We start from the raw sequence: 23,701 nt of genomic DNA, 5'->3' as shown, positions 1-23,701 counted from the left end.
AATAGGAAATGACAAAGTAAACATAAATTCCTATCTGGGAACTGGAAAGTCTATAGAAATCAAAGGAAGAAAATAATGGAATGTGTAATTCAGAAATAAATGGGTCTAATCTCTAAAACTACCTAACCTAATGTAACACTTTCCCTAAAAGTCAAAGGCTGGTGTTCAAAGTCATATGTCTGGGGACCATAGGAAATTTTTTATATGATACCAAAACATAAGCATTCCAAAGTGTAGGACTTCTAACATGCTGAAGAATTCTATAGAAGCAAATTGTTGAATAAGAATATTTATGCAAGATTAGTGATTTTTTGTTTGTGTTGAAATTCACAAGAATAAAGGAAAGAGAGTTTTACTCAGTAGAGTGGAAAGCATTAACATGTATTATTTTCAGCTGAAGTCATTCATGTTAAACATTTTTAATTAGTTAAGAACTTTGAATTAGTTGGGCAAGATAGAAGTAAATCCTCTTCTCAATTTACCACAGGCCAAAGAGATGGAGCTGAGAAATAGCACAGTGATGACAGAATTCATACTTCTTGGTCTTACTCAGTCCAGAGATCTCCAGCTCCTGGTCTTCATTCTCATCTTGGTTTTCTATCTTATCATCCTCCCTGGGAATTTCCTCATCATCCTCACCATCATATCAGACCCTGGTCTCTCGGCACCTCTTTACTTTTTCCTGGGAAACCTAGCCTTCCTGGATGCATCCTACTCCTTCATAGTGGCTCCCAGGATGCTGGCCGACTTCTTCTCTGAGAAGAAGGTGATCTCCTACAGAGGCTGCCTCACTCAGCTCTTCTTCCTGCACTTCCTTGGAGTGGGGGAAATGTTCCTTCTTGTTTTCATGGCCTTTGACCGCTACATTGCCATATGTCGACCTTTACACTATTCGGCTATCATGAAACCTAGTGTTTGCTATGCACTAATGTTCGCTCTCTTCCTTGGAAGTTTTGCTCATTCTTTTGTACAAGTGGCACTTATCCTTAACTTGCCCTTCTGTGGCTCAAACCAACTGGATAACTTCTTCTGTGATGCCCCACAGATCATCATGTTGGCATGCACAGACACCTTTGTAGTGGAGCTCCTAGTTGTCTCCAACAATGGTTTGCTCATCCTCCTGTGTTTTCTGGGCCTTCTGGCCTCCTATGCTGTAATCCTTTTTCATTTAAGAGGACATTCTTCTGAAGGGAAGAACAAGGCTGTGTCCACCTGCACCACTCACATTATCATCGTGTTTCTCATGTTTGGACCTGCCATTTTCATCTACACTCGCCCATTTAGAATTTTTTCAGCTGACAAGGTCGTTTCTCTCTTCCACACGGTGATCTTTCCTCTATTGAATCCTGTAATTTATACCCTCCGCAACCAGGAAGTGAAAGCTTCTATGAGAAGATTACTTAATAGACATATAGTTAGATGAAAGAAAAATTAGAAAAGCTATTCTCAAAAAATTCTTTGGAGATTATTTTACTTATTTAAAAATGTGTTTTGATCAATCATTAATCAGTCCAATTCTAAGCATTGGAGGAAGAATTATTTATCAGGCAGATAAAGTTACTGCTTTCCTGGATGTACCACATAGCAAAAATTGTTAGGTATTAAGATAATAAATAGAAAACATGGCTTAATGTGGAAACATTATTCTGAAGAAATGAAAAAACAAAGAAAATAACAGATTGTGACTATGTTTTGGAGATATCCAATTAACTTTTAGTCACCAAGCATGGCTTTCTTAGAAGAGGAGATTGGTTCTTAAGGAGATGGCAGGTATCATCTGACTGAATTGTTAAAATGTTCTAAGGAAAGAACATTCTATGCAGATGGAATCAGCAATGCAGATAAGATGTAATGGACTTGGTATATATGAAGAGGAAGAAAAAGCCTATTAGACTGAAGTACGATAAGTGAATGTGAAATGATTAAAGTTAATGTTGGAAATACTGTCAGTGCTTGAACATGTATGGATTATTAAGTGAATAATATTTAGTGTTTGAATTTTACAGTAATTGCAATTAGAAACTATTCTAAGGTTTTAAACAATTCATGTAAGGCAATTTTACAAATTACTTAAGTTTATTTTCTGAAGATTTGGCTGAGATGATAAATATCACTTGTTGATCGTTATGTACAATTTAGTCGGAGTTTACCCATAGCTGACTCTCCAGAAGGTTTTCAGATGCAGTAAATTGCAAGGGTCCTCCTTTGGGAGATTGTCCATCCTTCTTCTGCAGAGCTGCTGGTGGATTTAAATCACATACATTTACATTGGCAGTGCTATACCTTACCATAAGAGGGTATTATTATTCTTATAAATGCACTGAAAGAAATTAAGTGGGAATATTTTTTTCAATAACTAGAGAAAAAGAGATGAGAAATTGCTGGATATTTCCATAGGACAAAATAATGAACATTTTCCACTTCCACCTTACAAATGTCACAATTATTGCCAGCATTCTTATGAATTCTGTATGCTTAATTTTGAGCCCAATTTATTTCATCCTTAATATAATAGTTCTTTTGTGAAACTACATGGTCTGTGACAGAATGCAGAAACCATTAAAATTACTTTTATAACATGACTTGATATAAGAAATTAAGTTCTTACAAAATTGAAAAGACTGCAAGAGTAGCTGTAGGCTGGACATCCAGAGATGACTTCCAGAGCAAAAGAGACTATTGAGAAAGCCTTTCTTGCTGATATCATGGCCATCATTTTCAGAAAGATTCTTTTAGCCACAGTCACCCAATGCCACTCTATACTTGTCAGATCTCCTCAAGTAAAGCAGAGGTATCTTTTTCTACTGTTTTTCTTCCTAGGAAGCTTTTTTTAAGTTTAAGTCTCATTTGAATATATTTAACAGACAGCACTCAAAATGCAAATTGTAAGGTGATCTAGGATTTTTGCATATTTTAAAATAATCTAAGGTTAAAATATGTGTGTATATAAATCATATAAATGCTAAAAATATTCAGATGATAGAGAAGAATGTCTGAGTAATCAACTAGTTTCTTCCAAATCTTCATTCTCACCGTACTTCTTGTTTTACTAGACAAGGTTCAGTTAGAAGAGCATTTATCCAACTTTCAACACTATTTCTACCCTGAATGTACAGTGATACATCTGAGATGAAGTATTGATGCCTTTGAGTTGTGGTATTGGAGAAGAGTATTGAATATACATATCATGAACTGCCAAGAAAACGAACAGGTCTGTATTGGAAAGAGTGAAACCAAGTTTCTTCTTGGAGGCAGGATTTTAAAGCTCCATCTTACATATTTTGGCACATGGCTGGGGGGACCAGTCTTTGAAGAAGGAACATCATGCTTGGAATGATGGAGGGACTGTGCAGGAAAGGAAGACCACAGATGAGACGGATTAACACAATAACTGGGGTAATGGGAGTAGTTGTATGGAAGTCAGTGATACTGGCTCAGGACAGGGCAGTGTTCAGAGCTATGATGCATAGGGTTGCTATGAATCTCTGAGGACTAAATGAAGTAGCTGGCTTATGCTTTTCAGGATTATAATTATTAGTAAATTTATTATAAGAGGAAAATATTAACACAATATAAGGTAATTGAAAGATTGTGCAAAACACAATGTATCTACATTAAAAACAATGTATATAAATAATAAAAATATTAATTAAAAGGATAAACTAGAACCATTTCATAGATAGATGTATGCACATCCATGGTTCTTGCAGCATTATTCACAATAACGAAGAAATAGAAGCAGCCCAAGTACCTGTCAGTAAATGTTCCTGACAAAAGAATGGATTAAAAAACTGTGATACATTCACACTATGCAATATTATGCTGCACTGAAAAACAATGAACTTGTAAAACATTATACAACATGGATGAGTCTGGAAGATATCATGTTGAGTTAAATATTTCAGTCACAAAAGGACAAATATTTCAAAAGACCATTGCTATAAAATTAGGATGGACATAGGGCAGGACAGAGCAGGAAAATAATGGATAGATAATGAACACTATGGTCCCAAGGGAACACTGTATGGCTGTTTAAGATTGGGAAAGGTTTGACTAGAATAACCCAGTTATTCCAGTGGTAGGAATAAATCCTCTGGAAATCAGAGCTGAGACACAAATGGAGACTTCGTACACCTCTTTTCAGTGACTGGGGTAATGGAGGTAGGTGTGTCTGGGACAGTGAGATTGGCATAGGACAGAGTTGGGTTTAGGGCTGTTGTATATAGGGTCACTGTGAGTCGCAGGTGACTTGATGGCATGTAACAAGAACAACATCATGTTCAAAGTAACATTATTTACAATAGCAAGAAAATGGAAATAGCACAAATGTTCATCAGGAAATGAATGATGTTTGGCTAGCAGCCTCATAAGTACCCATCTTTGTTTTCATTGTTGTTATGTGCCATCAAGTCAAGTCAACTACAACTCATAGTGACTCTGAACAACATATCTGAACCTTGCTCTATCTAGCTCTATCTTAGCCATCTCTGACATGTTTGAATCCATTGTTGCAGTTGTTGTTTTATGCACCATTGAGTCTCCAGGGACTCATAGCAACCCTATGTACCACAGCCCTAACCCTGCTCTATCCTGTGCTAATTTTATTGGCTCTGACACACCTATCCCCACTTACCCCAGTCACTGAATCAATCCATCTCATCAAGGTCTTCCTCTCTTGCGCTGTTTCTCCACCCTCCCAAGCATGATGTCTCTCTCCAAGGACTGATCCCTCCTTGCAATGTGTCCAAGGTATGTCAGATGAAGCTTCAGAATCCTTGCCTCCAAGGAGCACCCTGGTCTCACTCTCTCTAGGACAATCTTATTTGTTCTCCTAGACGTCCATGGTATGCTCAACACTCTTCTCCAGAATTAGATCTCAAAGACATCAATTGTCCTTCTATCATCCCTAGTCATTGTCCAGCTTTCTGATGCATAGCAAGTAATTGCAAAGACCATGGCCTGAATCAGATGCACCTTAGTTTGTCAGACTGACATCATGGCTCTTCAGTACTTTGGAGAGGTCTCTGACAGCAGACTTTTCCAATGCAAGTTTTCTTTTAATTTCCTGACTGCTGGAATCAAGAGTGTTGATTGTGGAGTCAAGCAAACTAAAGCTATTAACAATCGCAATCTCTTCACTATCTATCACTATCTTCACTGCAAATCAGCCCAGTGGTGAGAATCTTTGTTTTCTTGATGTTGAGTTTCAATCCATTTTGAATACTGCAGTCCTTGACCTTCTGTAGCAAGCATTTCAGGTCTTCCTCAGTTTCGGTTATCATTTCAATCGGTATATATTGCTGAGGGTCTTCCGCTCTTTCTCTGACCTTCCACCTTTTCCAGTGTGATGTCTTTTTCAAAGGGATTAACTTTCTGCCAATGTGTTCAAAGTATGGAAGATGAAGTTATATATTTTTACCTCTAAAGAGCTCCCAAGTTGTACTTCCTTCAAGACACACTTCTTGTTCTTTATGGAGCCCGTAGGATATTCATTACTCTTTAATACAACCATTCAAAGGGATTATTGTTCACTTGTTAGCTTATTCCTTGTCCATATTTCAGATACGTAGGAAGCAATTGAAAATACCATTATTTAGATTTGGTGTACCTAAGTCTTTAATTACATTCTCCCTCTTTTGCACTTTGGAGAGGTCTTTGGAAGCAGATTTTCCCAGTACAACCAGTCTTTTGATTTCTTAACTGCTTCTACTATGAGTGTAGTTGCAGTGGAAAACCAAAGATCTGACATGAGACAGAGCTGACCTGGGACTGCTGGTCCACAAAGTTTACCGGAGTGTAACTGGACAATGGATCTTTGCTGTGTACAGCACACCAGTTATGAAAGAGACAGTTTGTTTATCAGCATACATTTTATTCATAGATACAGAAAACAGGGAAATCAATCTTCAAAATAGCTTTGCCACTTTTTGTGTAGTATGAGGTTTTTATACCATTAAAACTACTTAACATATTGTTGTTAATCTTCTTGATATGTTATTATTTCATGTTCAAAGTTACAAGGCTGTAAATCCAGGATAGACAATTCACATATTAAAGAGAAAGCAGTGTATAGATATCATAAAGTTTGCCAGTTTTTACAATAGTCTGGATTCTCCAAAAAGTGTTGACTTATCTGACACATTATTATTTCACTTCCTGGAGTTAAAGTGTTTCTTACTTGGGAAAGAAATTTACCTTTCCGATATAAATGGTGTTCTTTCTTCACAGTGTTGGATCCCTTTTACTTTTCCAAAAAGTAATGCTTGCCTAGGATATGAGATCATAGTTTAAGTTTGAGATTTTAATGATCATAGTCTTCACAATTACTTATTTAGCTTCAGAAAGCTGACAATGACTAAAGATGACAGAAGAAGAATTGATGCTTTTGAGTTGTGGTGCTGAAGAAGTCTTGAACATATCATGGACTGCCAAGAAAATAGGTCTGTCTTGCATAAGGTGAAACCAAGTTTCTCCTTGTAGGCAAGGGTTTATCTCACATACTTTGGGCATGTGGCCAGGAGGGACAGGTCTTTGGAAAAGGAATCATGCTCAGAAGTGTGGAAGGACAGCACAAGAGAGGAAGACTCCAGATGAGATGGATTGATACAGTAACTGGGGCAATGGGGATTGCTGTGTAGGAATTAGTGAGACTGGCTCAGGTCAGGGCAGCATTCAGAGCTGCTGTACATTGGGTCACTATGGGTCCTAGGTGACTTGATGGAACAGAACAACAACAAAAACAACAACATAAAACTATTTACAACACCATCTTACCTAGTTTATAGGAGTATAACTATGAAGAAATTAACTTTGGCCATGGTGATACAGAGGCAAAACAAGAGGCTAGATCTTATTGTAGAAGTTACCCAGTAATGAAAACTAAAATTCAAAGGAAATGCAAAACTTCAAAAGCTATTTAACCTTATCTCCTGCTGGAATTAAAACGCAGTCCAGAATTGTACCCTTCAGGAGGATTGGGGGTAGGGAAGATCCCTTCACTGGCAGAACTAAGAGAACTTTGTAACACTGTCTTAAATCTGCCAAGTTAAAGACTGCAGGGCTTATGAGCATGCTTTAGAAGCTCTCCTGACTTAAAAAAAAGTATCCTGTTGCCATCTGGAGTTGTAAGTTTTTAATTTCTCTAATTAACCCTGTAATCATGAGTTTGGTTCTTTGAGGTCTGTGTAACTATTTCCATGGATATTGAACTGAATTGAGCAATAGGACTGAAAGGGGCAATGTGTTTGACCTTGTGGGAATTGATTTTACATTGGGATAATATTGATGAGGGAAGTCTCATCATGTAGAATTAGTAGAGGTCAGACTTGGTTACCTCCATGCTGCCTATGCTCTTTTTACAGTTGATATTAGAAACAGGGTTAATTGCATTTCTGCAGACTCACGAAGTCAATCAGAGTAAGAAGTTAGGGGCTTGATTAATACAGGTGTAATGGTTACTTTTACTGCTTCAAAAAGGTAAAGGGAAGCTGAGAAGCTGTTTTTGGCCTCATCAAAGAGGTGAAGAAAAGCTGAGAAGCTGTTTTGGCCTCATGAACAGAGGCCCTGGGCCATATATATTTTAATGGAATATGTTAGTGATTGCATTTAAAGATGAAGAACAAAGAAAAAGTCTTGTTTTTTTAAAGACTTATTATGTCATATGTTTTATGTTGATTTTATTTGGTTCATTGATGTTTCTTTCTATGTAGTGATGTTAAAATATATATGGTGGAAGTGAATATTGATTATATAGTATGGAAAGAAAGCAGTTAAGTCCACTTTTAACCAATGCTTGACTGGATGGGATAAAGGGAAAATTTCCCTTGGAGTTATGCTTGTTAAAAGTGTAATTTGTTAGTAAACTTAGTTTCTAATTGAGGGGAGAATAAGTCTCACTCAGTACTCTAAGTTAGGAGATTAACGTTAAAGTAGATTTCTAGAGTCACCTAAGATTGCTGAGTGAAGAAATTTCCAGTTTACAAAAAGAGAAGCCGAAAGAAAGGGAAAATAAGGAGACTTTGACTTTTAAAAATTGGAGCCAGAAGTCTGACTTTTGCCCATAAAGGCCTCCTACCAGGAATGGAAGTTAAAAAGAATTGATGAATTTGCTCTCTTTTGGTACTCACCTAGATCCATTGGAGTGGAAGTGGAAAGAAAGCACATACCAATAAAGAGATGGGGTGAGTTTGGATGTGTTTCCTGAGCAAGGTTGACCTAGCATGCAGAGATGTATGCACAAGTGAAGGAGTGTTGTTTGCTCAAACAGCAGGAAGTCCTGGGGGGGTTGTGTTAGAATCAGCATAGAGTAAGGTTTTGTGTAAATGTTAAAGTGCATATGGATGAGATAGGAAAGCCTGAGAATTTATATTACAATCGAAGGCAAAGATCAAATTAAGTGTCAAAGACCAGACCCTGCCCAATCAGAACCAAAGAACCAATAGCATTAGACCCAGATGCGTCAGTCCTGACATGAATAGTAAAAGCTGACCCAGAAGTAGCCTTATCAGTGTTTTAGACACATGAGTGACTTTAAGAACAATGGACAATCAGAATCAACATCATCCCATTGGCCCAGACTCAAAGCCTGAAATCATGTAAAAGTGTGGAGTCAGCCAGCTATATTGATGCACAACTCATGTGACCCAATGTTTTTCTCTATCTCTCTATTACAAGAAATGACTTGTCTCACTTTATAGGATATATCTTTTCTAAAAAAAAGTAAGTATGTTTGCTTTCACCTTCACTCCTGTTTCCTCACCTTCCCTCTCAACTGTGTGCTCTACCAAAGGCTCAACCTATGCTGGGATTATTTTCAAGTAGGATATACCAGTCAAAAATCAGAGGATTTGAACATGGCCAATCTTTTTGTTGCTTCTGGCCCAACTCTGTCCGGATAAGGAGGCCAAACCAGGGCATTTACTACATGTAAAGCTGAAGATCCCACAACTTTCAAATTTTAGCCCACAACTGATTATTAATCAAATTTAAAAAACAACAACAACGACAACAAAAAACCAACACACTCACTTTACAGATTGCAATTGCTTCAAAAAAGTGGCTCCCAGACCTCAACCAACTGTTAATCAAATTAAAAAGACCTACATTCTGCATCCTAACTGCCTTAAATAAGAGGCTCCCAGGCCCCACCAAACTGTTAATCATAAAGGCCCACTCACCAGGTCCTAATTGGTTTAAACAAGAGGCTTGCAGCCCAAGTTTACTATTAATCAAATAATAAAGACCCACCTTCCAGATCCCAACTGCTTCAAACAAGAGGCTCCCAGACCCCAACTGATGAAATTTTCTGTCATTGTTATGTGGTGTTTAGTTGCCTAACACTCATAGTGACCCTGTGCACAACAGCTCTGAACTCTGCCTATCCTGAGCCAATTTCACTGTCTTGACACACCTGACTTTATTACCCCTGTCACTGAGTCTATCTAGCTCATCCAGGGTCTTCCTCTCCTGTATTGTCCCTCCACTGCTCCCAGCATGATGTCTTTCTCCAAGGACTGGTCTCTCCTGGCAACATGCTCAAAGTATGAAGATAGAGCTTCTAAATTCTTGCCTCCAGAAACAACTTGGTTTAATCCTCTCAAAGACAGGGCTGTATGTTCTTTTGGCAATCCATAGTATGTTCAAATATTCTTCTCCAGCATCACAGCTCAAAGGCAATAATTTTTCTTCTGTCATCCTTATTCATTTTCTGGATCTCTGATGCATAGCAAGTAATTGCAAAGACTATGGCTTTGATCAGGTGCACTTTAGTCTCTAGACTGACACCTTTGCATTTCAACACTGTAGAGAGGTCCCTGATAGCAGACTTTCCCAATGCAATTAATCTTTTGATTTCCTGGCTGCCGGTGCCAAGGGTGTTATCTGTGGACCCAAGCAAACTGCAATTGTTGATGATTTAAATCTCTTCTACATCATGGTGGTGCCAGTTGGCCCAGTGGCGAGTGAGACTCTTTGGGCTTTGTTTTTTTTTTTTTTTTTCTCATGTTGAGCTTCAATCTATATTGAAAATTGTAGTCCTTGACTTTTGTCAGCAAACAGTCCATGTCCTTCTCAGTTTCAGCAAACAAGGTTGCATCATTTGGATCCATATTATAAGAAGCCTACTGAAGTATTGCTATGAAGTGGAACAACTCAATGGCAGGATTTTTTTAAAATGAATATTAAAAACAATATTATTCAGAATAGGTTATACCTACCATCCAAAACCAAAAATTCTCTTAATTGAAACAACATGATCATGAAAAATAGAGACAATATTGACATTGCTAGGATGTTATTTTACTCAAATCCATAATAAATGTCCATATTAGAATTCACAGTAAATGTTCATATTAGGGGAGTAAAGAAATTAGAGGATTTACAGCCTTAGATAAATCTACTGAAGGAATCTTTAAAGTTCTAAAGTTCAAAGATGTTACTTTGATGATTAAAGTTTTCCTTACACAAGTAATTTCATTGTTGTTGTGTGCCATTAAGCTAGACCCTTCAAGTCATAGTTGACCTTCCAGCATAGTTGACTGCCCAGGCAACTAGATATACTTTCTTTAGATAGAAGGTATTACTGTGTTGCTAAATTCTGATCTTACATATTATCTATTTCTGCTATAGTTTAGACTTCTATATATTTACATACCCTACCTGGACCACAGCAATATTTGTTCCTATTTCCCTCTTCTGTCTGTTCCATACAAATATGAGGAACGGAAAACTCTCACCTCTTTAGAGATTCAAGGCTATTGTTACAGCAGACACTCATCTTCTACCAGAAACACAACAGCTGATTGCTCCTCCCTTTGTTCTTTTTTTATGGATGAATATTTATTCTTTTTATTTTCTTTTGTAATATGCTGATTTATTTGCAAAGTTCTTCGTTCTTAAATAGCTCTTCTTATGTGGTGAAGATGGGTGTTTCACATTTTCAAATTCTGATAAATGTATAATGCAAAGGAGAAAGCAATTTGGGAATTTGGTGGCTACTATATATTCAGTGGGAATTATTAGAATGTTAACAAAATATACTCTAAAAAGAAACTAGAGATTTATAAGTTAAAAATCTATGTCAAATTTAGATAATGTTTGCTGTGTTCTCCTGGAGGGCCCTTGCATTTAAGGCCAGGCCCATGTCTCCATTTTGGAGACTGGGTAAAATGACTCTGTAAGATAGAGGTCTTGTTTTGGTTGAGGGTCTGTGTGGAATATTTGGCTGTGTTTTGGTTGTTTTTATTTTATTTAAGCCTCCAGTTTAAAGTAAACAAGACCTCTAGAAGAGCACTTGGATTAAAGGCCAAGCCCTTGTCTCCATTTTGCTGATTGTATAAAATGAGCTCTCTTGTTTTGGTTGAGGGTTAGTGTGGAATGTTTTTTTGGTTTTTTGTTTTTGGGTTTTTTGTTTTCTCTGTTTTTTTTTTTTTTTTTTAAATTTAAGCCTCTAGTTTAGTGTCAGCAAGACCTAGTGTGGAAGGCCCTTGTATGTAAAAATTGGTTGGGCCAAGGAATTATATTTTAATCTCTTTTTATTATATTTTGGAGGAATATTCTTTACAGCACTCTTGTTTCAATTTATTGTACTGAGGTAATCAGGGTTTGTGGTAACACTGAACTTTGTGCCATTGGGGTGTCAAATGCCATAATGATTGTCCATGGTGGACAGTGTTTAGTGGAGCTTCCAGTTTAAGACTTGTTTGGATGCAGGAGTGGCATCACTTCCTAAACCACATGCCTCTGGAAACTCTATGAACTTGGAGAAACAGTGATAGTTATAGAAGGGCTTCAGGCCTTTTGGTCACGGGTCGCTATCAGTCATACTCAATTCGATGGCAATCAACAACATCAACAACATGTCATTTTCAGGTTCTAAAATCAGCATTGAGTGTCAGATTACACAATGATAAGCATGCTTATTACGTCTTTAGGATAGAAATCCAAGGGAATTTTAGATATTACCATGCAAATCAAAAGAGAATAATAAATTGTTAGTTGATGGGAATATTTATACATCAAAATGAAAGCAATGTGATCAAGTTAGTGGTATATTAAAATGAATAGAATTCTGGTGAAGAACACACAAAGAAAAAATAAACATTATAAAAAAGATTCCCTTAGAAAATTCTTCTACTTAAGGAGAAGAACTTCATGTTGTGGTTACACTGATTCCTTGAGAAATAGTCCTAAATGGATACTATTGTAATCTTGACATTTGTTGTTACTCACTTTAGCAATAAGTGCCTCCAGTGCTTTGCTAAAAGAGTGCTGTGCTAAGGGAGATTTGGTGGTGTAAGCCCTTAGACATTCTGTTAAATCAAAGGCCCTGTTCCTATTATAGTTCAAATCCACCAGCAACTTTAAGGGGAAAATATTGGCAGTTTCTGCTCAAGTGATTTACGTCTTGGAAGCACACTGGAGTGTTAGCTATGAGTTGCATCTGACATGACAGTAATGAGTTTAGGTACTCTGTGCAGAATCTCTGGGTGCTTCAAGTAAGTGGTTGGCTACTTACTCAAAGATTGGCAGTTCAAATCTATCCAGAGGTTTCTCAGAAGACTTGATAATGTGTTCTGCTTACAAAGATCACATCCCTAAAAGCCCATCAGAGTAGGTATAGTATCACTTTGCACAGGAGGGGTTAATATAAATCAAAATGTGTAACATGAAGAAGCTTGATTTTTGTTTGTTTATACTCTACTAAAGCAAGAATAAAAAAATTATTTTTTATTCAATTAAATATTCTTAAAAAATAATTGAATCTCAGTTATATAGAACAAGGCAATGTAAACATCAAGAAATTTACCGTTTTAAAAAAGATGATTCTATTGAGTAAAGACCAAAAGTGAAAGCAAAAAGATGAGTTAGGGAGCATTCAAAATGCATACACAAGATGATGGTGGCTTAGTTTGGTGATTATAAGATGCAAAAAAGGATTAAAACTGACCACAGTATGAAGTTCTTCTCCTTAATTAGATGAATTTTCTAGGGAAACCTTTTAATAGCATTTGTGTTTTTTTTTTCCTTTGACTACATATTCTTCACCAGAAATCTCTTCATTCTAATAGTGGGAGGATATCAAGAATAGCATACATGAAGAATGCAAAAGGTCATTACAAAGCCAGAGGAGGAAGAAAAAGCCAAGGTGGAAGTCAGACGAGACTCTGAATCTTGCACTACAGCACCGAGAAGCCAAAGCAAAGGGAAGAAATAAGGAGATGAAAAGATTTCAAAGAGCAACATGGGAAGATAAAAGTATTTAAAAGAAATGTGCAGAGTTAGAGTCAGAAAAATCAAAAGGGCAAAACTGACATGGCATTACTTTAGAAGAAGGAACTGCAGATGAAATTCAAGTCTCAAGTTGCAATACTTTAGGTGCTTTAGGCAGAATATGAAATGATCCAGGAAGCATTAAAAGATTATGGAAAAGTATGGATGAAAGTCTTTATAACCCTTGTTGTAAAGTATGCCTTATCCTACATAGATTAACAACAATAAGAACAACAACAACAACAACAATAACAACAACAAAAGATGGTAGAAGTATACAGTCACGGTACCAAAAGGAATTGGCAGACACAGGAGAATTTCATGAAATAACATATGAGCAAGAGTTTGTGATGATTAAGGAAGAAGTTCAAACTGTTCTGAAAGAATTGGCAAAAAAGTAAGGCACCAGGAATTGATGGTATCAATTGACATATTTCAACAAACAGACACTGCTATGGATGTGCTCACTAAGTTGTGCAAAAAATCTGGAGGACAACAATTAGGTCAACTGATTGGAAGAGATCCATATTTGTTCCTATTTCAAAGAACCAATGTCAGAAATTATTGAACAATATAATTAGTATCACATCCAAGCAAGATTCTGCTGAAATTTGTCCAGAAACAGTAGTACTGGAGAAGAGTTTTGAATATACCATGGACTGCTAGCAAAACAAACAGATTCATCCTGGAGAGGGTGAAACCAGACTGCTACTTAGAAGCAGTGATTCTAAAGCTTCCTCTGACATATTCTGAGCATGTTGCAAGGAGGGACCAGTCCGTGGAGAGAAATACCATGCTTGGGAAGGTGGAAGGCCAAAGCCAGAGAGGAATACTCTTGATGAGATAGGATGACTCAGTGACTGGGGTGATGGGGGTAGGTGTGTCAGAGACAACAAAGTCAGCTCCGAATAGAGCAAGATTAAGAGCTGTTGTATATGGGATCACTATATGTCACAAGTGACTCGACGGCACATAACAATAACCACCTCATAATAATGGTATGATTTAAAAATATTGGGTTTTAGTATCCTTTCATTTGTCAATGGGTAATATATTCACATTTCAAAGAGTAAAAGAAAATAAAAAAGCTATCCTTATTTTCCATGTTTCCTCATACTTCATGACAGAAAACTATTATTTTGTCTTTCATCAAGTTTAATGAATTTTTTAAAAGTATCAACATTATAAATTGAAAATAATTATTTTAATCCGTAAATAATATAAATTCTGAAGTGAATAAGCTGAATATTGAGGAAAAATTAGCTCAGACTGATCAACCATGAAACACGTCCTAGTAAAACGTAGGACTTTAAAAAGAAAGTAATTTATGTGGAGTTCCATATATAATACATATACACACAAATGTACATATACATACATCTGTGCATAAATATAATAAAAAAAAGAAAACAGCATAATAATTCTCTCAATAACAATGTAGAAAGCTTCACCTGGTGAAATACATCCTTGAGTGAGCTTTGACGTTTTCTCTTCTGTGCTTCCAATACCTTGTTCTACGCTGTGTCATTCTCATGATCTCTGTCATGCTCAAGCTCACTGTTACAATCACTGTGTCAATCCACCTGACTGAGGTTTATTTTTTTTTCTCTGCCCTTCTACTCTTTCCAGCAAAATGTCTTTTCCGAGGACTGGTCCTTTCTAATGCCATGCTCTAAGAAGTGAGACGAATTTCACCTCTAAGGAACACCTTGCCTTTAAAAAGCAGCCCGGCTGCATTTCCTCCAACACAGATTTGTTTTCAGTGATAAGGTCCATAAAATTATCTAATGCAATAATACTACCAGACAGAGATGAAGTATATCTTCATAGATTCTGTTGTCACAGGTAAGAATATACACATACTGCTTTGTCATGTGAATTCATTCCCACAGTAGATCAGTGTTTGATTCATTGTTGTTGTTGTTATGTGCCATTGAGTCGTTTGTGACTCAAAGCCACCCTAAATAAAACAGTCATAAACTCCACTCTGTCCTGTGATAATCTCACTGTCTCTGACACTCCCATCCAGATTACTCCAGTCACTGAGGGTCTTTGAGGGTCTTTGACCCTCTGCAGCAAGCCCTTCAGGTCCTCCTAACTTTCAGCAAGCAGGGTTGTGTCATCTGTATAACGCAGATTGTTGATAGATCTTCCACCAATCTTGACCCCACATTTCTCCTCTCTTTCTTTAGTGGAATTATATTCATCTGATCACACTCTTAATTGTATATTACCTTGTCTTTATTCATCTTAATGTGTCTGTTTACTAACTTTTATTCTCTCCATTGTTAACAATTCAAAAGGAGAACTGATGCCTTTGAGCTGTGGTGTTGGATGGCTAGCAGTACAAACAGGTTTGTTCTGGAAAGGGTGAAACCAGACTGCTCCTTGGGGGCAAGGATTCTGAAGCTTCGTCTGACTTACTTTGGACATGTTTCAAGGAGGGACCAGTCCTTGGAGAGGGATTCATGCTTGGGAGCGTGAAGGAACAGTGAAAGAGAGGAAGACCCTTGATGAAATGTATTGCTTCAGTGACTGGGTTAATGGGGGTAGGTGTGTTTGACACAATAAGATCGGCACAGGATAGAGCAGGATATAGCGCTGTTGTACAGAGGGTCACTATGATTTTCAAGAGACTTGATGGCACATAACAAGAATAACAACAAACCTTTATTTACCTTTTATAACACTGAATCATTATAGAGACTGCCACAATGGGCTTGTGCATTTCAGAGATTGTGAAATTGGCACAGAATAAGAGGGTTCATATCTGTTATTTATAGGGTCACTATGAGTCGTATTTGATTCTCTCTCTCTCTCTCTCTATATATATATATATATAAATATATATATATAAATATATATATATATATATATACATATATTTGTCTGTGACTGACTTACTACACTCAGCATAGTATATTTGGGATTTCTGTTTGTTACATGACATTTTGCAAATTCACCCTTTTTTTCAATGCTGCATAGTATTCCATTATTTTATATACCATAGTTTCTTTATCCCTTCATCTATCACTGAAACCTTGGTTTGTTTCCATCTCTTTGCAATTGTCTTATAGTCATTTTAAAATTCTTTGCAGCAAATTTTTTCAGTATGTGATGTTAAAGACATTGTGAAATAATTTCTACATTCTATTGGATTGCCTTTATTTGAAATTAATATATTTTAGCTAGTTAGGTAAATGCCTTTATTCCAAATTTCTTGAATATGTCAAGCACTGCATTTGCTTATTGAAACATGTCAATTGATATTGTGGCAATTCCTGGAGTCTTCTTTTTCACCATTTTGAAAGACAATTATGTAGCCCATTATATGATTAATGTAAATAATAGGAATGACAAATAGAAAAAGAAAAGTTATATTTACCCTATAAAGAATATTTCACAATGTATTCTGAAGTATAACTTTGTTAGTTACAGGCTAGCATCTACATGCATGTAAAGAAGACCTGTTAATTGTTCAAAATTACACATTAACTACTAAACCCAAAGTTGATAAAATTGAAGATTTATACTGGTTTCTTTAAGCAATTAAGAAAAATATATTTTGATTAGGTGAACTTTGGTCTTTAGACTGTTATTTTTGCTCTTAGTACTCTGGGCAAGGTTCCTGACATCATATATTCCCAATGCAATTACTCTTGATTTCTTGACTGATGGTCAAGGGTGTCAATGGTGGATCCAAGCAAAGTGAAATCATTCATATGTCAAAGGTTTAGCGGGAAAAAAAAGGAAAAAATATCTATCTAGAGACAAAATATAATCTTGAGTAGGTCCCATTTATGTATCATCAATATCACATGTTATTTATATGATAAACCTTCTTGGCAGAAAGCAAAGAAGACTTAAAACACTTACTGAAAAAAAGATGAAAGACAGTCTCTAATATGGATTATATCTCAACATTAAAAAACAAAAAATCCTCAAAACTGGACCAATACTCAACATCATGTTAGAAGGAGATCCACAATCAACAGCCATTATAGCAACAGTTAATAAATAAAAAAGTATAGCAATAGTTAATAAATAAAAAAATATGTCTTAGCTTAGGCAAACATGCTGTCAAGGATCTCTTTAAAATGTTTATAGATCATGGAGATGACTTTAAAATCTAAGGTATACTTGATCCAAGTCATGGTATTTTCAATTGCTTCATAAACTTTTAAAAGCTAGATAATTGAGGAAAAGAGTGAAGAATTAATTACTTTGAATTGTGATGTCAGTGTAGAGAATTGAATATACCTTGAATTATCAAAAGAAAAACATTATATTGAAGGAATTGCATACAGGTTGCTCTTTAGAGGCAAGAATGGTAAAACATCACCTCACATATTTTGTACATGTTGTCTGGAGGTTCCAGTCCTTGTGAAAAATATATCATGCTCAGAGAAGTAGAGGATCAGTGGCATAAAGAAAAATGCTCAAATTTTTTCTATGCAACAGTAGGCATAGATTGTGAGGATGACACTGGATAAGGCAAGGTATCATCTGTTGTCCACAGGGTTGCTATGAGATGTGGTCGACTTGATGACACCTAGCAATAACATATCTCGTTTAGAGACTATCTAATAAGTAAATTTGACCTAATCCTACAGCCTCTAGAAGCAAACAAATTATAAGGACAAGAGCTGAAATCAATGAGATAAACAGAAAAACAATTGAAACCATCAATAAGACCAGGAGCTGGTTTTTTGACAGGGTAAATAATATTGATAAACCACTGGCAAATTTAACAAGAGAAAAAAAGAGAAAACACAGATAACTTGATTAAGAAGTGATAGAGGTAACATCACAATAGAAACAGAGAAAATTAAGTTAATAATATAAGAGAACTATGAAAAACTATACTCTGATAAATTAAAAAACCTAGGGGAAATAAACAAATTGTTTGAATTGCATTCCCTATCCAGATTGACGAGGACAGATTTACAGTATTAAAACAAGCCTATCACAAAGGAAGAAGTTGAAAAAGTCATACAAAGACTTCTCCATAAGAAAAGTCCTTGACCAGATGGCTTCACAGCTGAATTCTACAAAACACTCAGGGAGGATTTTGCACAATTCTACTTAACTTTTTTCAAAAAACTGAAAAGGAAGGAGCACTTCCAGAGTTATTCTATGAATCAAGCATACCACTAATACCAAAACCCAGGCAAAGATATTACCAAGAAAGAAAACTACAGGCCAATATCTCTCATGAATGTAGATGCAAAATCCTTAACAAAATCTTAACCAATAGATTCTAAAAGCACACTAAAGAATAATTCATCAGGACCAAGTGGGATTCATAACATGTATACAAGGCTGGTTTAACATAAGAAATACAACCAATGTAATTCTTTGTATTAACAAAGTGAATAATAAGAACCATATGATCTTAGCAATTGATCCGGAAAAGACATTTGACAAAATACAACACCCCTTCCTGATAAAGAAAATCAGAAAAATTGGAATAGAAGAAAATTTCTTCAACATAGTGAAAAGTACATGTGCAAAACTAAGAGCCAACATCATTCTCAGTGGAGAATGACTTAGAGCATTTTCTTTGTGAACAGGGACCAGACAAGGAAGCCCACTGTCACCACTTCTTTTCAGTTTTGTATTGGAAGTGTTTGCCAGGGTAAAAGAAAAAGAGAAGGAAATAAAAAGGCATCCAGATCAGCAAAAAGATGGTCAAACTGTTGCTGTATACAGTATTACAGTATACTCAGAAAACCCCAAAGACTCAACAAAAAACCTTATAGAGTTAGTACACCAGTTTAGTAGAGTGGCAGGATATAAGATCAGTATCCAAAAATCAGTAGGATTCCTCTACAGTGACAAAGAAAACTCAAAGAAGGAAATTAGGAAAGCAATACCATTTACAATAGCCAACCACAAACTGAGATATTTAAGAGTGAATCTAACTAGAGATACAGTAGCCCTATACAAAGAAAACTACAGAGCCTTTCTTTAAGACACAATAAAAGACCTAAAGAAATGCAAAAATGTGCCCTATCCATGGATAGGAAGACTCAATATTGTGAAAATGACAATTATACCAAAAGCAATCTACATGTTTAATGCAATCCCAATCCAGATATCAAATTAATTTTCAGGGAGATTGAAAGGGAAATTGTCAATTTTATTTAGAGAAGCAAGAGAACCTGAATAAGCAAAACACTTCTGAGAAACAACAATGAGGTGGGAGGCATAGCACTCCCTGACCTCAAAACCTACTACACAGCAGTAGAAAGCAAAACAGCATAGTACTTGTACAATGACAGACACACAGACCAATGGAACAGAATTGAGAACCCAGAAATAGACCCAACTATCTGTGTCGAATTGATATTCAACAAGGAAATCAAAGCTATCAAACGCGGAAATAACAACCTTTTCAACAAATGGTTCTGGGAAACTGGACTTCCACCTGCAGAAAGCTGAAAAAGGATCCACATCTTACACCATCAGAGACCTGGGAATAAAGTACAAAATCGTGCAGTTCATAAGAGACAGACTAGGATCAATCTTAGAAGGCCTAGTCTGTGGTATTAAAAGACTGCCAAGTGCCACCAGAAGTGTACAATATGAAAAGGATAAAATTTATGAATGGGACCTTCTAAAGATTAAATGTCTGAGCACAACAAAAACTTTTCCAAGAGGGTAAAAGCAAAACCTACAGGCTGGGAACAATCATTTGGTAATACCATTTCTGACGAGAGTCTCATAATGAATGTTTACAGAATATTCCTAGGACTCCACAAGAAAAAAGAATGATAACCCAATCACAAAATGGGGAAAAGTCATGGGAAGAATTTTCACAGAGGAAGATATTAAGATGGAAAACAGACACATGAAGAAATGCTCCAAATTACTGGCATTAAGAGAGATGCAAATCATAACCACAAGGAGATACCATCATTCTCAAATAACAGTGGTAAAGTTTAACGGAACAGTTAAGTCACACATGTTGGAGAGGATGTGGTGAGACAGAAACTCTTGTACATTGTTGGTGGGGTTATATAGTGTATAGCCACTCTGGAAGGCAGTTTAGCTCTTCCTCAAAAAGCTGAACATAAAAATTCCATATGCCCTATTATTCTGCCGCTTGAAATATACTCTGATAAAATGATAACTGAGGCACAAACAGAAACTTGTGCACCAGTGTTCACAGCAGCAATATTTACCATCTGAAGAACATGGAAACAGCCTAGATGTCCAACCACAATCAAATGGATTGAGAAATTATGGTACATTCATACAGTGGAATACTACACAAAACTCAGGAGCAATGATTTTGTATATTATTATTTTTCTTGGGAGGGACTGGAGAACATTATGCTGAGTGAGCGAACTCAGCCCCACAAGGACAAATACTGTATAACACCACTATTGTAGAATGGGTATGAGAATCCAAGGGGTGCAGGAGTGGAAGCAGAGGGAAGAGGATGTGTGGGGTAGGGGGAATTCAGAGAGGAGTGTAACTTTGGGGTTGTACTGTTTTTTGGCTTGAGTGGGTGAGGGAAATTGGAAGAATCTGATCTAAAAACAATGTTTTCCAATTTTGTAAATAAACTAGTACAATTATTTAAAAAGCAAAAAAATACATTGGTGTATTGAACAGAAATGAGCAATGACTATACATGTTATGGGACATAAAGAAAGGGAGAGGTCATTTAAAAGACAAGAAAGACAGACAAGAAAATAAAGGAAAGAAATATAAAAATGTCTATTAAAATAGAGCTGAGACTTTCTCTAGTATACAGGGAAGTTAAAGTAAATGAAAAAATGAAGTAAAAGAGTTGACCATATTTTAAGTTGTGACTCTAGAAGAGGAAGCAAAGTATTATGACAAAATGTCAAAGATCTGGAGTGAGAGGACCACAAGAGAGGGACTTGATTGATATTTATAAAATTGAAAGAACTGAAGAAATAATTCAGCAGATCATACTGAAGGGGGGAAGTCCAGCTGCATTGAAGACATTAGTGAAAACAAGACTGTAGGAATTTATGGAATTTAGACATAAGATATATCTAAGTAGAGAAATGGAGAATTCAAAACTCCTATTTTGATATTTCTAACACATTTTTCTTGATTATTATAAAACAAGTAAACAATAATTAGTAGAAATATAGAATATTTGAACATTACTAATCAACCTACTTTCTCTGTTATATAAAATATTATACTGCACACTATAGAATTCATACTTTTCAAATGTATGTATCATTTTCACTAAGTTACACCATTTGGTGGCCCATAATAAGTTTCCTATAGGTAATAACTTTGACTACAATGGAGTTATAGAACTAATAATTAACAAAGAAAAAAAACCTACATAATCCCCAAATACTTACAAAGTAAGCCAGACACTTCCAGCTAACCTCGTGTATCTGTGATATAGGTAAAATCGCTTTTCTATCTCATTAGCTTTGATGTCAACCACGTGACTGGGTAAGAATATGCAAACCAGGTGAGTAAATGACTCATCAGATTGGTTAGTTTTCCCCATCCTGTTAAGTTTTAATTAATGAAGTTTAGCAGCAAAGTATGGGAATCCCAAAACATAGGAATCTTACTAGTAAGGAAGAAGCAGGACATGCAGTTCTTGTTCTTCAGAACAAGAGTTTCCTATACCAGTCAGACCTGGACCTATAAGACAGCACCAACCGCCTCAATAGTGAACTAGAGACTGACATGAGGCAGAACTGACTTGGACTGCTGCCCCACACAGTTAGAGCTAAGGACCTTCACTTAAGGTTGCTGGAGAAGTTGGAACTGGAAGCTATATAATTGGTAGAAGTAAGAGAGTTTTGTAACACTGACCTAAGCATCGATTCTAAAGATGAAAACACCTGTGAACAAGCTTAAGAAGCTGTCCTGACTGAAGAATTATATCCTGTTGCCAAATTGAAATGAAACCTACTAACTTTCCCCCAAAACATAAGAACCTTGAGTATGGATATGAGATGTCTGCAGCTATTGTAATGGGATTTTGGACCCCATAAGTAGAGCAGAAGGGAGCTCTGGTGACTTCTTGTTGTTACTATTTGTCATTGAGTTGAGCAAAACTCATAGCAGCCCTATGAAAAAGAGATCTGGACTCTGTCGTATACTATGCCGTCCTCATCACCTCTGACATACACAAGGCCATTGCAATGGTCATTATGTTAACACACCTAGCTGAGAGTCTTCCTTTCTTCACCAGCCCTCCACCTTTCCAAGTATGATGTTTGTCTACAAAGACAACATGCCCAAAGTATGTGAGCCTAAGCTTTGTCATTTTTGCCACCATGGATCACTCTAGCTGAACTTTCCCAAGATATAACTGTTTGTTATTCTGACAGTCAATGGGATATTCAGTAGTCTTCTCCAACAGCACAACTGACAGACATCAATTTTTCTGTCATTATTATTAATTGTCCAGCTCTCATAGAAAGTGATTGAAAAGAACATGGCCTGAAGCAGGTGAACTTTAATCTTCCAAGTGACATCATTGATCCTAGGTACTTTGGAGAGGTCCCTGACTGCTAAACTTCCCAAAGGCAATATATCTCCTGATCTTCTGACTGCTGATATCAAGAGTATTGAGTGTGGATTTAAGCAAGATGAATTAGTTGAGTTTCAATCTTTTCTTCATCTATCATGATGTTGTCTATCAGTCCAGTTGTCAAAATTTTTGTTTTCTTGATGTTGAGATGTAATCTATTTTGAAAGTTGTACTCTTTGATCTTCTGAAACAAGTGCTTCAAATCCTCTCTTCTTTCAGCAAAGTTGTGTCATCTGCATAACGCAGGTTTTTGATAAGTCTTCTTTTGATCCTGATGCAACATTCTTCATCATATAGTCCAGCTTCTTGAATGATTTTTCTGGCATACAGATTGAATAGGTATGGAGATAAGATACAACTCTGACACACACCTCTCCTGTTTTTAAACCATATAGTGTTCCATTTGACATTGAACTCTATGAAGATGGATATGGCATCAAGATTGGAGTAAGACTCATCAATACTTTCATTATGCTGATGACACAACTTGCTGAAAGTGAAAAGGATATCAAACACTTAGTGCAAAAAATCAAATAATGTAGCATTCAATGTGGTTTGTATCTCAACATCAAGAAAACAAAAATTCTCACCACTGGACCTATACGCAACATCAAGATAGCTAGAGAAAGATTAAAACTGTCAACAACTTCATCTTACTTGGATCCCCACTCAATACAGTTGGTAGCTGTTGTTGTTGTTGTTATGTGCCGTCGAGTCGCCTGCGACTCAAGACCCTATGTACAACAGCGCTAAACTCCGCTCTGTCCTGTGCCAATTGCACTGTCTCCGACACTCCCATCCCAATTATCCCAGTCACTGAATCAATCCACCTCATAGAGGGCCTTCCTCTCCTGCGCCGTCCCTCCACCCTCCCAAGCATG

General features: G+C 36.4%; 1 protein-coding gene across 1 annotated transcript; it reads left to right on the top strand.

Moving 5' to 3' along the window:
- Positions 1-496: 496 nt before the first annotated feature.
- Positions 497-1,423, top strand: LOC102861548 (olfactory receptor 4N5-like). Its single transcript, XM_006883263.1, has one exon. The coding sequence runs from the start codon at positions 497-499 to the stop codon at positions 1,421-1,423; it is 927 nt and encodes a 308-aa protein (XP_006883325.1).
- The last annotated feature ends 22,278 nt before the right edge of the window (positions 1,424-23,701 follow it).

Source organism: Elephantulus edwardii, unplaced genomic scaffold (assembly GCF_000299155.1).
Source record: "Elephantulus edwardii isolate Elephantulus edwardi_28Jun2011 unplaced genomic scaffold, EleEdw1.0 scaffold00026, whole genome shotgun sequence".
Classification (NCBI taxonomy): domain Eukaryota; kingdom Metazoa; phylum Chordata; class Mammalia; order Macroscelidea; family Macroscelididae; genus Elephantulus; species Elephantulus edwardii.
Note: the sequence above shows the minus strand (reverse complement) of the source record. Positions and strands in the feature narration are given on the sequence as shown.